General features: G+C 37.7%; 1 protein-coding gene across 3 annotated transcripts in view; it reads left to right on the top strand.

The window, feature by feature from the left end:
- The first annotated feature begins 15097 nt into the window (after nucleotides 1-15097).
- Nucleotides 15098-17847, top strand: part of GREB1 (growth regulation by estrogen in breast cancer 1) — a 59870-nt gene continuing 57120 nt past the window's right edge. For all 3 annotated transcript variants that reach the window (XM_009332479.1, XM_009332478.1, XM_009332477.1), the window contains exon 1: nucleotides 15098-15254. In XM_009332479.1, coding sequence (XP_009330754.1) covers nucleotides 15098-15254 — 157 coding nt within the window. The remainder of the gene's footprint in view (nucleotides 15255-17847) is intronic.

The following is a 17847-nucleotide window of genomic DNA, read 5'->3' as shown; positions in this document are numbered from 1 at the left end:
ATATTATCCCCAATTTACAGTTAAACAGTGAAAGGACATTGAGGTTACAGGAAAAAAAAAAACCAACCAAACCACAAAAGAAAAAGAAAAAATGCAGGCAAAGGACTTGGAAGAATTTACACAGAACATCCCAAACTGAAGTCCTGAGTACCCCAGAAGAACCCAACTCCAGTTCTTTGGACCCACAGCTGTCCAGGGAGATACGGTCCAAGGGCCATGCTGTGCAGTGGCTCTTACCCACACTGCTCAGGGCAGCATTCTTCAGAATGGACGGGCTGTGTCTGCAGTGCTCTTCACATGACTTTTGTGCCTCTAAGGTGCAGTTTTTGTGCATGTGTGTTCAGATGACCAAAATACTGTGAACTATGTTTCACAGCTAGCCAGGATGGACTGTTCATGGTCTCACGGTGTGACGTGCTGCATGCCTGGGAGCATGGAGTGAGAACAGATGGGTGAGGGCACCAGGCCTTTTGGGAAACTGTTGGAGAACTGTGTAGGGTGATGGGAGCAAACCTGACACAATCTTGTCCATGCTGTCTAGAGAATGGAGTGCCTTATTTAACTACTAGCAGAACTAAAGCTGAGTGCAGAATGCCTGGATGTAAACTAATGTGTATGCAGTGTAGACAGTCGGGTGATCAGGAGCTAGAAGCAAACTGGAAGCCAAGTAGTTTGACAATGTAGATGTATCCATAGACATGCCAATTTTTGACTTTGGGAGCAGGATTTAGTCTGAGATTAAGAATTTGATTCAGTTTCTTGTTTATATGCTTCTTTTGACGTTTGAGAAGTCCTCGGGTACTGCCTGGCTTGGTCTCCTGCGGGTCGTACATTGTGTTTGTGGGACCTATGCAGCTGTCTCAGATACCCTGGAGCATATCAAAGACCACTAAACATCTATGTGTAAGCAACTAAATTGAGCCCCAAGACTCCTAAATATAGAGGTCTTTATGTAGACATCTGCAGCAGCAACTCCTGTTAGTCAATGACAATATAGCCAATGTGGTCAATGGAGCCAGGTGAGTGATTCAGCTCATGTTGAAGTAAATAAACACCAGCAGCTGGTCAGCCGAATCACTCTCTCAGCTCCACTGATTTTATTGATTATAATGGCAATTTCTGCCTAGTGAACCAGTAGATACCTGCAGTCTGATTCAGTTGCCTAAATATAGGTACCTCGTTTCATTTGAAGTTCATTGGTTTACCTGAGATGTCCATAAAGGACTGGCAGATATGACAGAGGACTTGCCTTAGACCTCTGCTTCTTTGGAGCAGCAGCTAGAATCCAGACAGGATACCCCAGGACATCTCAAGGTTAGAATATGCCTGTGGTTAGGTAGCTGAATCGCACTCCGTATTTCTAGATTATCTTAAAGGTCTCCTTTTGTACATGTCCAAAGTACAAGACTGAGCATATTTCTCATGGAGGAGGCCATCCGGGCTTCACATAAGTACCCTGAAAAGCTCAACATGGTAGGTATTTTTAGCCTATATATATGACATTTTATATAAGATTTCATACACATTTCAATATTTCTGCATAAACACAAAAGGCAGGTATGCCTGCAACCATTTAAAAAACATTTTGAGAAGAAAAGTAGTTATCTTGCAGTTAAACCAGTCATTCTGATTGGCAGGACCCAGTTTTTGTTGTTTCATACACAATCAACGTGCAGAATGCTTAAAATACTAGGTTGTTGGGTGTTTTGGAGGGACAGTCTCCATTTTTCCCTGCTAAAGCTGCTGGACAAATCAGTCATTTGATCGCAAATAACCTTTGCTTATCTTCTTGGGAAAAAAAGCATTAACCTTAACAATCATCTCTTAATTTTCCTTTCTGGTTGCACAGTGGACCAACTCTTTCCTTGTTCTTCCCTATAAATGAATGTCCTGGTAAAATATTTTCATGATGCTGTTTATGATGTTTGTCCTTGTATCTTAGTCTGTGCTTTGAACTTCTGAAAATCTTGTAACTCTGAGGTTATAACCTCAGGCTATGTCCCTTGTTTCACTTCTATTCCAGTGTTCTCAAATTCTGGAAATCATGCCCTGTAGATTCCTGTAAAAAAGAAGATTCTTTTCTGTAAGTGCCTAGGGTACAAGGTATATATTTTACATACCTTTTGTGGGATAATTACATGGTCAGCTTTCCCCTAACAACTGTTGTGTCAATTCATCACTTACATTACTGACTCATTTCACACAGATTCAGCAACTCATTTCGGCAGGCAGACCCACTCTTTTCTGATGTATGTTGCATCAGCAGCTGCGTACTGACCAACTCCCACTGGTTCTGTGTATAGGATCTCCTATACATAACCTCCATGCTCATCACCCATTCCTGGTATTCCGGTACAATATGCCCCTCTGTGCCTGCTTGCCCTTTCTCCTTCTCCTCTGGAACTTCTGCTCCATGCCTATATCCAAAGCAGGCAGGCCCCTTTTACTTTCTGCATTCCATTACTGAACATCAGATTAACATCATCTTCTTTAACACCTACCCTATACTAACGTTCTTTAAGAGTGATGTGGTGTTTCCAGCCCCAAAGCAAAGTCAAAGGCAGGCACTGCAGCATCCTAGACTTCATTCTAAACAGCACCCTATGCAGCATCCTGGAGAAGTTTTGTTCATGAATGCACTACAGTTATGGGGCAAGGATGTTTGGCTGGCATGAATCAAGTTATACCTCTATAAAATGTGAGTTTTTTGGCTTGTGTTATTGTTGACCTGGTAAATTATTAAAAGTGACTCTTCCAAAAATCATGTGCTTTCACACACATGCATATGTATTTCTTGCAGTGTTTGTTTTCCTTTTGGATTTCTCTAAACTTTGGCTGTCAATACAGACTTTTAAGTGTCATCTTGTCAGGTTAATATGTTTAAGGAACACAATTGTACAGTGCTGATAGGAAACCAGACAGTGATTTCTGCGTTCCTAGCTGAATGATTTTGTACCCTACTTGAAAATGACATGACTGAGGTCTCCCATATTTGGCGTTAAGTATAGAACATTTATAAAACTTCTAGTTCACTTCCATAGTAACAGAAAAACATATCAGTCGCTCTCCTAGAGCATTACTTACTACTTTCTGTACAGTTTCTTTTTCGCATTCTTTCATACAGTGCTTGCATCTAAAATTTAAATACAGAATAGAACAGAATGGACTATTTCAGTTGGAAGGGACCTACAACGATCATCTAGTGCAACTGCCTGACCACTTCAGGGCTGACCAAAAGTTAAAGCATGTTATTAAGGGCATTGTTCAAATGCCTCTTAAACACTGAGTATATATAGACTATAGAGTATATATTTTTAAAAATTACCAAATAAACAAGGACAGCTTTCCATTAATATGAAAATTGTTTTGAGTGAAAACACTAAATTACCTAAGTCTCCAAGGGATTCCTCAGCAGGCTTTAAAATTCAATTTTTTCCCCTTTGTGTTACAGAAGAAGAATCAGAAGGTCTAGTTTTAAGATTTAAAAATGTTTTTAAAGCATTTTCATAGTCTGGTGGAAAAGATCCTGCTCTCACCGTCATCCCCAGCCACGTGTTTCTGGTCCTTTTCTTTTGCATAGATTAATGGCGATATACTTTATGCATAGCTAGATGAAGGGTCTGATCTAGCCAAACATAACCCTACTAAAATTACTAGTTTTCAACCATATCAGCTCAGATCCGTGCCACTGAACAACAGAGGGGGAATATATGATCAAGAGTGAGAGATACTCCTTTTCAGCTGTAACTTGAGTTTAGAGCAGTTTGAGCCAGTTGTGAAATCGTACCCTGAGTGTGAAGGGTGAAAACCAAGTTTCACAAGCTGTACCAAAAAATAATCTCTTTTCATTGTTCAGTGTATCCTGCATACAAAGGTTACACAGAACCTTAATTCAATGGAGAGCCTAGATAAGTGCTTGCTTAATTTTACTAATTTCAGTGATACTTAACTGAGTTTAAAATCAAGCACGTATCTGAATGTTTCATGACTTGGAGCCATAGGAAAAAGAAAATTCAATTTTCAGAATAATTGCTTTCATCTTCTGAAGTGATGTACTGCAATTTGTGGCCTAAGGAAATGTTTGATAAATATATTTTTACCAGAAATAAACGTTCTCTGTACATGTACTCTAGATGTATCTTGAAAAGAGGCAGTGTTTGTTTAAACATGATACAATAGCTGTTTCTTTGTATGTTCAGCATTATATTGGACATAATCCCTCAAATATTGTTTTCATTTCCTATCCTTTTATTCAGAAGATACAGGCATATCAGTAATATTGCTAATATCTAATAATTATCTAAAATAATATTGCTACATATCTAATTTCAGGTCTCCTGTTAATCTTTTCTTCTATTAGCAAAATGAAGTTCCCACAGTATACACTTTGTGCTTTCTTTAGTGATTTTGTTATCTATATAATGCAAGAGGACACCCCCATTTCTTTAAAACCCCCCACCTTCAGTCCTTCCAAAAACCTGCAACAAAATTGTTGATGTTAATAATGCTTCACGCTGATAGATTGATATGTGCCTGGCCAGGAGCACCATGACCCAGCACAGCACTTCTGTATTAATAAGACATGAAGTCAGACCATTTATCATTTAGTATAGCCAGCGCACAAATTAGAGAACAGCTTGCCAGGGTATATTGTGGTCTCATTACTTTGTTTTTGCCGTAGTTGCAGAATAGATAGCATTGAAACCTTCCTGTGCTCTACTGTGACAGGAGAGTGTTCATGTCATGGCGACCCGACTGAGTTGTTCAGCTGCGTACAGTGCTGACTCAGGAGCCTTAAGTGTCCTAACCAATTCGCCAAGCAGCAGACTCTTCTAAATCAAAAGAAGGAAAACTCCATAAAGATATAATCACTGGCAGTTACCACAGGTGTAAGATGTTCAGCAGTGCAATCAGAATATGAAACTTTGGGAGTAATTTACTGGATGTCATTGAGGAGCACATGCTTTCATTACGGTACAGTATATTTTTTATTACATAGCTAGTATTTCCTTGCTGAAAAATACTGTTTAATGAAAACATTAACATATCATAAGATAACATACTCGCACGGCCTGATATTGGTTACTGTTCAAGTATTGTAGTTGAGAGACATTTTACAGCTAATACTCATGTTTTAAGTATAGGCACTGATCTGCGTTTTGTGTGCCTCCTGCCTTGTCAGTCATTTGCTATCTTTGGGGTGAGTGATTTCCTCTCAGGAAAACTTTGAAATATTAAAAAAAAAAAATGCAGACAACTTGAATTTTTAAACCCTTAAAATGGACAGCTCAGATCTCAAACTGCTAAGTTCACTTTCTTAAATTGATGAAATTTGACCTTTGTAGTGGTTCTTTAACTAAAGATTCTTGTTTAATGCTTTCGGATTGCATATTTATGTTTGTGAATGTTTCTTACTTAATGTATTTTCAACATATAATACATGTGCAACTGATCTGATTGAGTATACCTTGATGTTCAGTTTTATTTTGCAATGTAATACATTCATCTAGAGATGTATTTGCTATCCGCAGATGGTGAAGCATATTATAGACTGCTCCCATTGTATTTCTGTCCACTCTTTATTCATTAGATGGAAAATATGATCCAGATATAGCGTAGTGTGCTCTGTCAGAAGAAATCAGTGAAGATGTCTTTCAAGCAGTGAGGCCCTTCTCTGTGAATGAGGTAAAGCCTCTAAACCTGTGCGCTCTGTGTATATCCTTGGAGAACCGCCACAGAGACTGTCTTGGCTCTGCCTCTGCTGCTCTGAAAGAGATGGCTCCAGAGTGTCTTTAAGCTATACATCCCGGTCTCCGTGTGTGCATGTGGCTGCCCCACAGACCGCTGCTGCACTGCTTCCAGGAATGAGCCTAGAGGGGTAGGCTTGGGGTAAGGAAAACCAAAAGTCTGGTTTTGAGGATGGCTCAAAAGCTAATCTGTACAATCAGTGTAGGATTACTCTTTGTATATTCATTTTGGGTTCTGAAAAGATTCTCAGAAACAGTCTCTAGCACCAGTAACTGGAAGAAAGAGTAATATACCCCATGTGCTAATTTCTTAGAATTTTCTTTGGAAAACATGCATTTCAAGATAATCTCTGTCCTTTTGGCTTGCCAGTCTGCTTCCTGCTGCTTTACTATAAGATCTCAAGTGCTCCTGTACTCAAAGGTACTGAGCAGATGTGTGAGACAATTCTTGGAAAGAGAGTTGTATCTCTTTCCTGGGTAATAGTGAGAAAGCCTTTGCGCTTACAGAGCTGGGAAAGGGAATGACCTAGACCTGTACAACTTAGAGATCATTTTTTACTGATTTTCCACTCACCACTTTGATCATCGCTTCCTAGCGTTGATTTGTGGCACCTCCTTCCCTCCCTTTCTCCTCCCTCTACTTGGCTTCTTCCTGCTGCTTAACAAGCTCAATTGGTTTTATGTATGTAATTCTTTTTTTAAGAGAGTTTGAAGGTGGTCTCTGAAAGAATTGCTTTCATCCAAAGCCAGGAGCTGATCAAAGCAACACACAAAAGCCGAATGGGAGCCAAGGCAGAGCTGCCTGACCAGCCATAGGGTCAGGGTTCTGTGCTGGAGAAATAGTAAAGCATATCAGCTGAACTATGCTGGAAGCTGCTGATAAGGGATTTTCTCTCCAGTGACACCTGCAAAGTTTATGAGATCCTGCAGGAAAATCAAAGAAATCCGCATGAGAATACGTTGTTTCCTGCAGAGAGGAATGTGAAAGCATTTACAGGATGAAGAGCCATTGCCTAAATGTATTTATTGCCATATCATATATTAGGCTCAGTCTGCACTATTATTACAACACTGGGCTATCACCCACCTCTACATTTACTTTTATGAAGTGGCTCCTTAGCCCAGTTGTCAGGATATTAAGGAATGACATGTATGATTGCCTATGAAAAGAAGGTTCACGCTAAATCAGAAAAGCAAGTAAATGAAAATCAGTGTTATCATTATGTATCTCTGAAAATAGATTTCCAGTGAAAATTATAATTTACAAGTTAATAATAGATGTTCAGTCATCTATAAAAAGTCTAATTAAGATTTCTCCCAAATTCTTTTTGCAGATACAGATTTTTATCAGGCATTGGTCCCAATAGTGATTATGGTTACGATTTTTTAAAAATTTGAGTAGTAATCCAATGTATGACTTTTCATAAAGGACTTTCTACTATGACCAATTTGAACTTTGTTTGTCATTTTTTCTTCTAGATTAAGATAAGCTAAAATAGAGTGCCATTTTAAACAAATCATTACTTTAAATGTCTCAGAAAAATTCAACTCTGGTTTGAGAGTAGGCATAAAAGTTCCTAGGGTGAAGAAAGTTTAAGTTTTCTGTAGTCGTAAAGGAAGACTAAACTATGTCTTAAAACCAAAACAGCCTTTCATCCTTAAATAATTAAAGGAATCTGGTTGCAATTGGAGTTTTCTGTTTCCCCAGAAAACTACAATGTAGGCTGTCACAGCTTAGATTCCTTGTCACTAAATTGCCAACATGCCTTAGTCCAGATCTCCAAGCATAGCTGTATATTTTAATGGGTTTATGACAAGTTAGATTGCTTTGTATTTAGTCAACCTTTATTTTCTTCGTTCAAAGTAAAGTTGAATTTGTATGAGAAGTTTAAAAATATGGGGTTTTTTTTTTCAGACATATTTGGAAATTCTTTTTTCCTTTTTCTGTAGAAAATATTCATTTGCTATTTTTGCTACTGTACCCTGCATGAATTGTAGCATTTTCATTGAAAAATGAACACTCTGTCCTCAAAAGTAATGCTCGTTGGTTTGCAGTTGAAAAAATTCAGCAAAAATAAGAAAATACTTGGTTTTAGCTGAAGTTCTCTTTCCAGTGGCCAAAATGGATGTGAAATAATTTCATATTAAGAATGATCCATTAAATAGTTTGATTTATTGTCTGCCTGAAGGAAAAAAGAAAGCAACAGCTTTTTAATAGTGTTTTTATTGAGGTTGTTTAACATTGATTTGTCCAAGTCTGTTTTCATCCCTTTTGGTATGGATCTGTGTGATTTTTTTCCAAGGGCTCAGGGGGCAGTTAACAAATGGGCTTGATTTTTCAGTAGGTGGGGAAAATTGCATATATTTGATTTCATTGCAAAGGTGTCCATATTAATCTCTGCAGCAATCTCCTGAGAATAAAGACAGCTCACTGTTATTTACTTCTGAAGTGAGTGAGAGAACTGATTTCAGTGATTAATAGAAGCAATTTGGCTTGGGATCTAAAGTTGCCAAAAAAACTCGGTGATGTCTTCCCACTTCCCACTCTTCCCAGTGCACTTGAAAGCTTGGCACCTTTCCATCTGCGCTCTCGTTCCAACATCCTGTTGCTTGGAAACGTGAGTCAGTGGAGGAAATCATCTCACTGTTAATGCAGGAGGAATCCCATGTCTGTAGTCAGCTTGATTTTCAAAATCAAAAGAAGATCTCAGATGAAAATTAAAAGCAAACGCAAAAGAAAAAGAAGTGGTGAAGAGATCTGAGTGGTCGTCTTGCAGTATATGCTCTTTATGGAAACAGTAGCAGAATTGTTCTTGGCTGTATAAAGATGGTGGGATTATGTTCTCTGTGACCTGTCATCAACCTTAATCAGAGTCTCTGTGTTTAATCATGAACTACTTTCCAAGGTGGCATTATTAGGAAACCATTAAGTTTAATCTGGTCTGGTCTGTAGCTAACATTTCTAATATAATTCCACAGGAGATATATGAGTTCTAAGATCTGGTAACAGAAAAGGATCTGGAATTTCTGGCAAAGGTAACTGGTTTAAGTTAGAGCTTTTATGTTGCCTTTAAAATGTAATGGCCAAATGGGGTCTACTGAATTGCCATAACTTTATTCATATATGAAACACAGAACGACTAGAGACTTTAAAATGATTTGACAGCTTTATTGATGTGGAATAAATTACTTCAGTGAAGAAGTGGATTTCAATCAGCAGATCCGTAAGTGACTACTGATGTTAATCTTATTAGTACTATAGAGTTGAGTTCAGCTGAGGATCGTAATTTCATTTCTCAGCAACTTTTGAAGCTTCAAAATTTCTCTTTCTGGGTAAGACTAACAGCAGAAAATTGAACCCTTTTTGAAGATTTTGATGAAAATCATAGGAATAGTAAAACATTGGGCTGGAAGTGATCTCAAATGAGGAAATATATTTAAATGTTTCCCACACTCCAGCATTATATCATAACCATCAGTCTCCTGAGCCCTTTTTTCCTCTCTCTTGCTGCCAAGTCATTCTGGCAGAATATTATGAGGAAACAGATTTGACTTCCAGAAACTAATATTCTTGGCAGAGATTGACAATAGTCCGCCTATTTACTATGCCTGTAGGTGGCTTTGTACCAACAAATAAAAAACTTGGTAAATTACTTCTACAAGTGATAATTTTGTGGTACATGAACAACCAGATTGCTTTCTGAAAGGGTAAGTTTTTCTTTGTCTTTGCCCATATGAGCTACAGCTGTGTTAGAAAATTAAACAGTTGCAGGAAAAATTCCTGTGTGCCAGAAAACAATTTTCTGTTGTAATGTCTTGGCATGGCTCTGGTGCTAGCACTCACTCTCTGCAGCAATTCCCAGGCACACTTCAAAAGTTATGATGGGCCGGTGACCATTCCCAAAAGGCATTTTGGATGGAGTAACCTTGTTTTGAGGCTAGTAGTAAAGACATAAGCTATAATACTATGCTGAGTCTGGTGGGGGGCTGAATATCAGTAAGAGTCTCTCTTAGTTCTCCTGAATCAAGAATTTTATATAACCTGTGGGAATAGATGTACCACACCGTATCACTTTTACACAAGACAAATGTTAATATAGAAAATTAAAAATGATTTATTCTTCTAAATCCAAAGCTAAAGAAAGCACCGTCTATAATTACAGATAGCTTCATGGAAGAAAAAAGAGTAAAACATGATTATACAGTCTTGTGGCTGAACTGAATCCATGAGGAAGATCTTATAGTATGTATCACTACCACTGAAGAGAATCAGTTTTGTGCTGTCTCCAAATTTACTTTTCTTCTTATAGTTACATTTACATACAAGTCCCTGCCCTTGGATTTCTTTCTCTTAATCAGATTGTTGTTTTTAATACAGGTTTTCAAGAATTATTAGAGACTGTACCGAACTTTAGAAATATTGATGGATTTTGGATGTTACTAGGTGGATTTAACTCATGTTCAAAGAGCAAAAGGATCACACTTACAACTTTTCCGGTACTGATCTGTGAACAAATTGTTTACCTGCAGTAAAGAATGCTTTCTCCTCCCAGATAGCCTTTTGGATACCTAAATCCATAGTTCATCCAAACAAAACCCCTCATTTTATGCAAGTGATGAAGTGCCTCTTGCCATAGCAATAACAAATTATTTTGGAATAACAGTGAGCTTGGAAACATCCTACCATTCTCCTCTTAGAAATGATACAATAGAAATTACTCTGTTAGGCCGTTTCAAAAGTATGAAAGCTGGCTGCTTAAACTGGGAAAATGTATCCATTGCTATACTGTTTTGCTGGAATATATTAAAGTGGTAATGTCAATTATATTTTAGAATGCAAAAAATCCACAACTTAATATGAAACTTTTCCTCCTGTAATAATTTGTAAGTTGTATCTAAGATTGAATCTGTTAATTATTAACCATGTCTTCATAATTTCCCACTTAGATCCTTTGACTACTTTTTCAGGCCTTCTTTACACAGCCCACATATATTCTTTACTTTACTCAGTTTCTGCTGAAGGCAGACTTTCTTTATCAGTCTATTTCAATGGGAGTTGTCAAAAGCCCTTGACTAATTTCCGTGCTCTAAAGTCCATAGCTTTCCTTAGGATACCCAGTCTGTCCTAGGTATAGGACAAATTTTGACCAGAATTTCTGTGCTAGATCTTCAGTCTTCACAAAATCTTAATACTCTTCACTGATCTTTATCACAGACAACTGCAACTAAAAAGTCACTAGTGTGTTACCGTCTTTGTTCCACTGTGCAAAGATCTCCCTCCAAGATCTAGGTGATGGGACTGCATGTCCTTCTGCTGCTGGCAATCGCCTTGTGTTATCGTGACCAGTGGCTGTCATGGCTCTCGTGGTCGGTACTGCCCTCGTGGCTGAGAGGGAACTCCTTTTCTAAATCACAGCAGCTGGAGTACAGGGTCATCGCAGAACAGTGTAGGTTTTCTTCAAATCCTGACTAGTTCAACTGCAGCTGAACTTGAAGTTGACTCTATATGTGACAGACGTTAACCCTTAAGATCCCTGTTTTTCCTAGTCACGTAATCCCTGTTTGCCACAGGAATCCTGACAGTTCCTTGTTTGGAATTTGAGGGCTGTTCTCTTTAGTGACTAACAGACTTCTACTCTCATTTTCAGATGCCTGGACTTGGCATCTCTCTTTGGCAGCATTATCCATGGGTTTCTAGGACATTGGCGTGACCTGCTTCGTTTGTATCTGCAATTGTTTCTTAGGCACCCAAGTTCCTCAGAGTGGTTTTCTTCTTTTTGTCCTGGTTTTAAGCAGCTCTTCCAGCTCCAGGTCCTTCCCTTTTTTCTCCCCTTTGTATTGGCAAGTATTTTTCTCTGCATGCTTTCCGTGGAAACTGACAGTGTGATAGGGAGGTGCCCTTTGATTTATCAGTAGTTGGGGTCGAGGGCTATCCTTCTGTGTCACTGTGGTGGTGGTTTTTTTTAATAGATCTGGTCACCGTCTATGTTCATGGCTTGGAATTTCACAAGCATTTGAAAGTTTAGCCTGTGCCACCCACTTGTATCCAAGAGAGACATAAATCTGGGCTGGGAACGCTGAGTTCATTGAAGCAGGGAAATAGGACTCAAAGCCTTTGCTTCCTGGTGCCACAGAGTCAGCAATTTACAATTCAGGTACCACAGTCTGAGCAGCTTTAAAGAGAAGAGGGGATGACAACCATCGTAGAGTTAGTGAGAAACAGCTTCCCCCTCGCTTGCTTCGTAGAAGTAATTTCTCCTGCAACTGAGAGAGTCACTTGGACTCTGAATGACAAAGGCTGATGCTGGCAAAAAAGCTCCTGCAATGCCTATTTTCTGGTTCCAGTGGCGCGTGTGTGATGATGAAAAATGGCTATAAAATGCTTTTCACATCTTCCGAAGTATGTTCCTGGATTTATGATTGTGTTTGGCACTGTGATTGTAAGATCCCACAGGTACACGAGAGCTTACCAGGTGTACAGATCCAGAAAGCATATTTTTGTTTCATTTTACAAACCCATTCACATAATTAAATTAGCAGCCCAATGGATAAACAAACATGTTTATGTTGTAAAGGATTCCAGGACCTGCCCCTTGCACAAATAACTTAATCTTAACTGATTCCTTATCTGTAAACATCACATAGGTAAGACACTGGTTTCTACCATCCTCAGGGTTAAATAATAGTTTCTGTTTTGTCCACTAGTGGACTCTATGAATCCTGAGCATGTGTGTTAAATTCCTGTAAATGTTAAATCTATTTCTGTTCCTAACAAACTGTACACGATAGTAGCTGACTGTGTCTATGGAATAGAGTTTATAAACAGAAATATTACAGTGTTTTCTCATTCATCACAATTAGATCCAGATAGTGATCAGTAGAGCAAGTAAGCCTTCATTGCATAAAGCAGTCTGTGTGCCTATTCGTCTGGTAATGCTTTTGAGCTGCCTCAGAATGTTTTGTCTCACTCTGGACGAATTAAAAAACTTCCTATTTTTCATTCCTATTTAGTGAAGCTTTTCAAGAAGTAAATAAGTTTGAAAATCAGGTAGACCAGTCTGCTTTGCATGGTCATGTTGAGAACAGGTAGAATCCAGCCCTTTGTAAGACAAGCCTCTGCCACTGCAGTCAAACTTTTGGATTCTCTTTGTGCTGTATCAGTGATTTTTATTTTTTTTTAAAGTGCAAAAAGTCTTTTGGATGTTACATAATTTTTTCATGTTTTAGCTCTGTATTTAAATAAAGCAGTCTATGTAAGAAAGTGTGTGGAATGGATGATAGCTGAATGCTGTTTCCATTCCTGAAGGTGTAACTTTGAATGTTAACATGTTGAGAGCATGTTCATATATTTTTATTTCGCTTCAGTCCAGACTTTCAAGACTGTGATGAACAGTCGTGTAGAACAATATTGTACCTGCACCTGAAAATGTAGAGGTGGGTCCCTGAGCCTGCAGGTGCCTCCAATCTAATGAGAAGATATGAGTTCATAATATGGGAAGGAATTTAAAAGAACAAAGAATTAAATAAGTATCTGTCAGCTATCTTGATAATTATTTGTCCTTGTTACATTAAACATAAAACGTCAATGTAACAAAGACCAATAACTATCAAGATACTTGACAGTCATACAATGGTTGAAAGATGGATTAGAATTAGAACTAAACATCTTCTAGTGCTTTTGTGTAGAAACAGCATTTAGTATAATTCATTTCAGAGCTTGACCTTGGGTTTCCTTATCCTTTATCCTTCTGATAAAGCTTTTTAAGGACAATACTAATGTCATGCTTTCCTCATTGCCTTCAGCTGTGTTTGGTGTAGATGAAGCAGTACTTAAAACAAGAGGAGCCAGAGGGTTCCTATTAATGCGGAAAGGGAACTGTAATCTGCTTTTTGTGTTGGAGGAGAAGATGCATCCTCACTTCCATATTAGCACTGAACATCATTAACAGGCTTTGCAGCTTCCCATCTACCCTTCACCAAATGGGTACATCAGTACTACTCACTGCAACTTTTCTGTTTGATTTTGTGTATATACATGAATATTTTGTCAGTAGTGCCCACTTTTAATCTAGATCATGTTCTTAAATGCTGCCTGCATTGTTTTAAAACTCTTATTGTGCTTCTATTAATAGTATATATAGTATGAATATGCTATATTATATAGTATTAATTATACTATATATATAGCATTAACATGATACAAACAAGTATACAAAAATGTGATTATATATGTAAAATATGCTTTACAAAGTCATAAAAAGATATCCAAATCGTCAACTTTGTGTGCTGTTCCTTTCAAACCCCTTTTGCCATCAAGAGCAGTATGTGGTTTCACAGTAGTTTTTCTTTTGCTTGACTGATTCCTACAGGATGCTTCCCAACAGGCTCATTTCCCAAGCAGTACCCAGTGCTGAGGAGGGGCTGTTCAGTGTTTAGGAATTACTGCCACAAACAGGAAGCGTTTCGTGCTTTCTATTCACAGTTACTCGAGGAGGGAAAGGACATGGGGCCCAGGGCAAGAGCTACTTTGTAATAGGAAAAGAAAGCTGACATGGCTTTTGGTTATACCAGTTCATTGTATTCACTGTGGAAAGCAGGCGGCAGTTAAGTACGTGGGATATTCAGCTGGAATAGACTGACTCTTCAGTGACAGAATGAGTAAATTATGCGGTTTCACTAACAAGAAAGTCTTAATAATTAAATGCAAAATCAAATAGATAATTGATAATGCCTTATTCTAAAAAAAAAAAAGGCATGTTTACAGGGAAAAATACTGCTTAAGGTGAGAAGGTAAAGCCATTATATTTCACAATATCTGAGTTACAGCAATGCTACACTATTTATGAGACAGCACCTCTAAAAGATATGTTGAACTGCTTTAGCCATGAGTTTTCAGCCATGATGGGCCATGCAAAGATAAATACACACACTGTGCTATTCCCCAGATCCTTTAACATTTATTCTGTTCAAATCATGTAAAACAGAAAGGCTGTTTAACAGATGAGATTGCTGACTGTTGAAAATGCATCTCTTCAATTGCTATATAAACCAAGAAATTACTCAAATTAGATTTCTAGCCACATTTTCAAGAAGGTGTCAAAGCTTGCTGCCTTTCTGCTGAATAAGAGAAAGCTGTTACTTTTAGATAACTTCCTGTAATTTACCAGCAGGATCTGCTCAGTGACTGCTGCAGTCAACGTTCTTTTCCTTTGCCTTTCTTTGTAGACACTGAAGCTTCTCTCTTTCATGAGAAATGTTGTAGTCTGACATCAACATGCAGTGATCAAGTTCTGACTGCTAAAATTGAAATACCTTTTTTTTTTCTTCTTGTCTCTTTTTTGTTTGAGAAGATGGGAAATTCTTACGCTGGTCAGCTCAAGACAACACGGTTTGAAGAAGTGTTGCATAATTCTATTGAGGCCTCTCTCCGCTCAAACAACTTAGTTCCCAGACCAATCTTTTCTCAGTTGTATTTGGAAGCTGAACAGCAACTCTCATCACTGGAAGGTAGGAAATAGTGGAATTTATATTTCTGCTCAAAGACAATTCTGCTGTTTGCTCTCCCAAGGCTCAGCACACACATTTTAAATCAGAATACAGAAAAACAAAAGTATTTAAAGTTTTTCTTTGGATTTTTTTATGATCTACAAATATATATATTTATGTATTAGAATTGGATTAAAAATACAAACTGCATTGTCTTTTATTTTGACAAAATTAAGCCACTTGCTTGCTCAGATTTATCAATATACATAAATTGAAGTACTAGGAATTGTTCCATTAAATGTGTGGAGGAATCTTCGGAGATTTGGAACATAAATTTGTTATCCTATAATTTATCATACACTGCTGAAAGTTATACAGTAAATGATGGTAAACACGTGATAGATTTATAAAAGATATATGCTAAGACTGATTTTCATTGTGAATAAATACAGCAGAAATATTTTTAGCTTTTAAGAAGGTTTGTAATTACTTTGGGCATAATATTTTTAGTTATTCTGTGGTTGCAAAGGTAAAAATTTAGGATGTGTTCTCTTGTAAACCCTGCAGAAGTTGGTATTTAACACATGGGATTTCCCACTGAATTTCTGTGTGTGTTTCGAGAAGCCTGCTGTCTGAGTTTCATTTGCTCAGCCTTTTTTTTTTTTTTTTTTTCCTTGGAAGTAGTATGGTTTAAATGAACTGTATAGATCTGATAAGCAAACTCATGATACATTTTGGTGTTTTGGGGTGCTGTTATGTGTAGTAGTCTCATGGTTTTCAGTGAGTTTACTGGCGTATGCAGAACACCGGCATGTTGGTACAAGGTTATGTTTAATAATTTCATTATTTAGCCATTTCTGTCACCAGGGTGGTGTTTCATTTCTTTTGACCAGGTCTACTTCCCCTGTCATACTTTGCTAAAGATGGCTTAGATATATATGTAATGAAAAATGCCTAATGGTTAACAATCCACAGTAAGAGGAAAAAAAAAAAACCAAAACACCAGCCCAAGAAGTAGTAGTAGATAAAAATATTTTGCACAGATGAAACTCTTTACTATTACCTCATGGTAACAGCTGAGAAAACATTTCTTGAAAAAGTAAATCTGCTCACAGCTCACACATCATTAGTAATTTCTTCCTTTTTTTTTCTTCTTGCTAATATGGGACATAATAGTGAATATACATTCATTGTTTAAATATATATGCTGCTTATTCCCTTCACAAAGTGATCCTTCTACCAAACCCTTCTATGAGGATTTCATAAACTTTTCCATGGCAACCAACTGTGATGTCACAAAATGGATTATGACATCAGTTAGGAAAGAAGCTACAGGAGCAGATGCATTGTTCAGGAACAAAAGTGCAATTTCACACTTCTGTAACTTCTTTCACAGAACTTTCCAAACCTTGAGGGGCTGATTCTGTTTTCTTTGCAGTTAATGGAAACAGAATTGAACTGTAATTAATTAGAAGTCTCACAACAGCCTGGCAGAGAATGTTCCTTTCATGAAAGTTTCAGACAAGGGGAACTCTGAAGGGACCTGTAATAGAGTTTTTCCTAGGTCGTTCCTCAGGTGGGAGAGCTCTGCAAGCTGGTGTCATGTACTCCAGCCTCATCGTAAATTGAAATTTCCACTTCTAGCCACATGAATCTCGGTGCTCTGAGGGCCAGGAGGCATCTGAAGCAGAGAGCCATCCTTGGGGTCTTGTGTAAGCCCCTGTCCTCCCCTCTTATTGTTATCTTTCCTTGGCCCTGGCATTCTGACATGGTGATATACTCGGACTATCCTTGGTCATAGCTGCCTGTTGGTCCTCAATGCAGCAAGTGTTTTCCTATGGTGAAGCAGACATGATATAAATAATTTAGACAAGGTAGTGCAATGGGTCAGTGCAACCCAAGTGTTTTGGCTTTCCATTTTGTGGACTGATAACACGTTTTAGATGTTCAGAGTAGCATTTGGCAACAAAACCAGCCACTGGTAAATAAGGCTGATATTATGGATTTTTGTCTCTGATGATGTTACAGTATCAAAATTGCTAGAAAGCCTGACAATTGAGTATATAGTCAGTTTAAGAAAAAAAAATTGGAATTTTTTTTTAAGCTTTATCAATCACCTGTTGTAACTTGTCATTATTTTTAGGTTTATATTTTTTTGTTTAAAAACATTTTTCTGTGTCCTTTTGATACATAAATGACCATCTAAACCAGAAAAAAGTACCTAGCCACTGAGACTAGCCTAATATCATTACATATCTGTCATGATAATTTATGCCTAAAAATAATTTATTTGTGCAAAAGAGACTGTAGTGTGCCTGGAGACAAGTTAAATGAACATGTTGGTCCCTTCTGGCCTAGATGTTACATTTTCTGCAGTGAACTAGCAAACATGTATTTTCCAGTGAGTATGGTTTTCCAGTCTACACATTCTAGGTTTGGGAAAAAAAAATAGTATAAATGTATGCCTTTATAGTAATTTATACAATTACATTTGCCTATAAAATTATTTGTAGCTATGTAAATTAAAAGTGCCACGTTCACCTAAGTTGGTTTAGACATAATATCAGATCTCCTTGGCTCCAATAATATAAGTTTTTTCATTCTGTTTTTTTTT

Source organism: Pygoscelis adeliae, unplaced genomic scaffold (assembly GCF_000699105.1).
Source record: "Pygoscelis adeliae isolate BGI_AS28 unplaced genomic scaffold, ASM69910v1 Scaffold168, whole genome shotgun sequence".
NCBI lineage: Eukaryota > Metazoa > Chordata > Aves > Sphenisciformes > Spheniscidae > Pygoscelis > Pygoscelis adeliae.
Note: the sequence above shows the minus strand (reverse complement) of the source record. Positions and strands in the feature narration are given on the sequence as shown.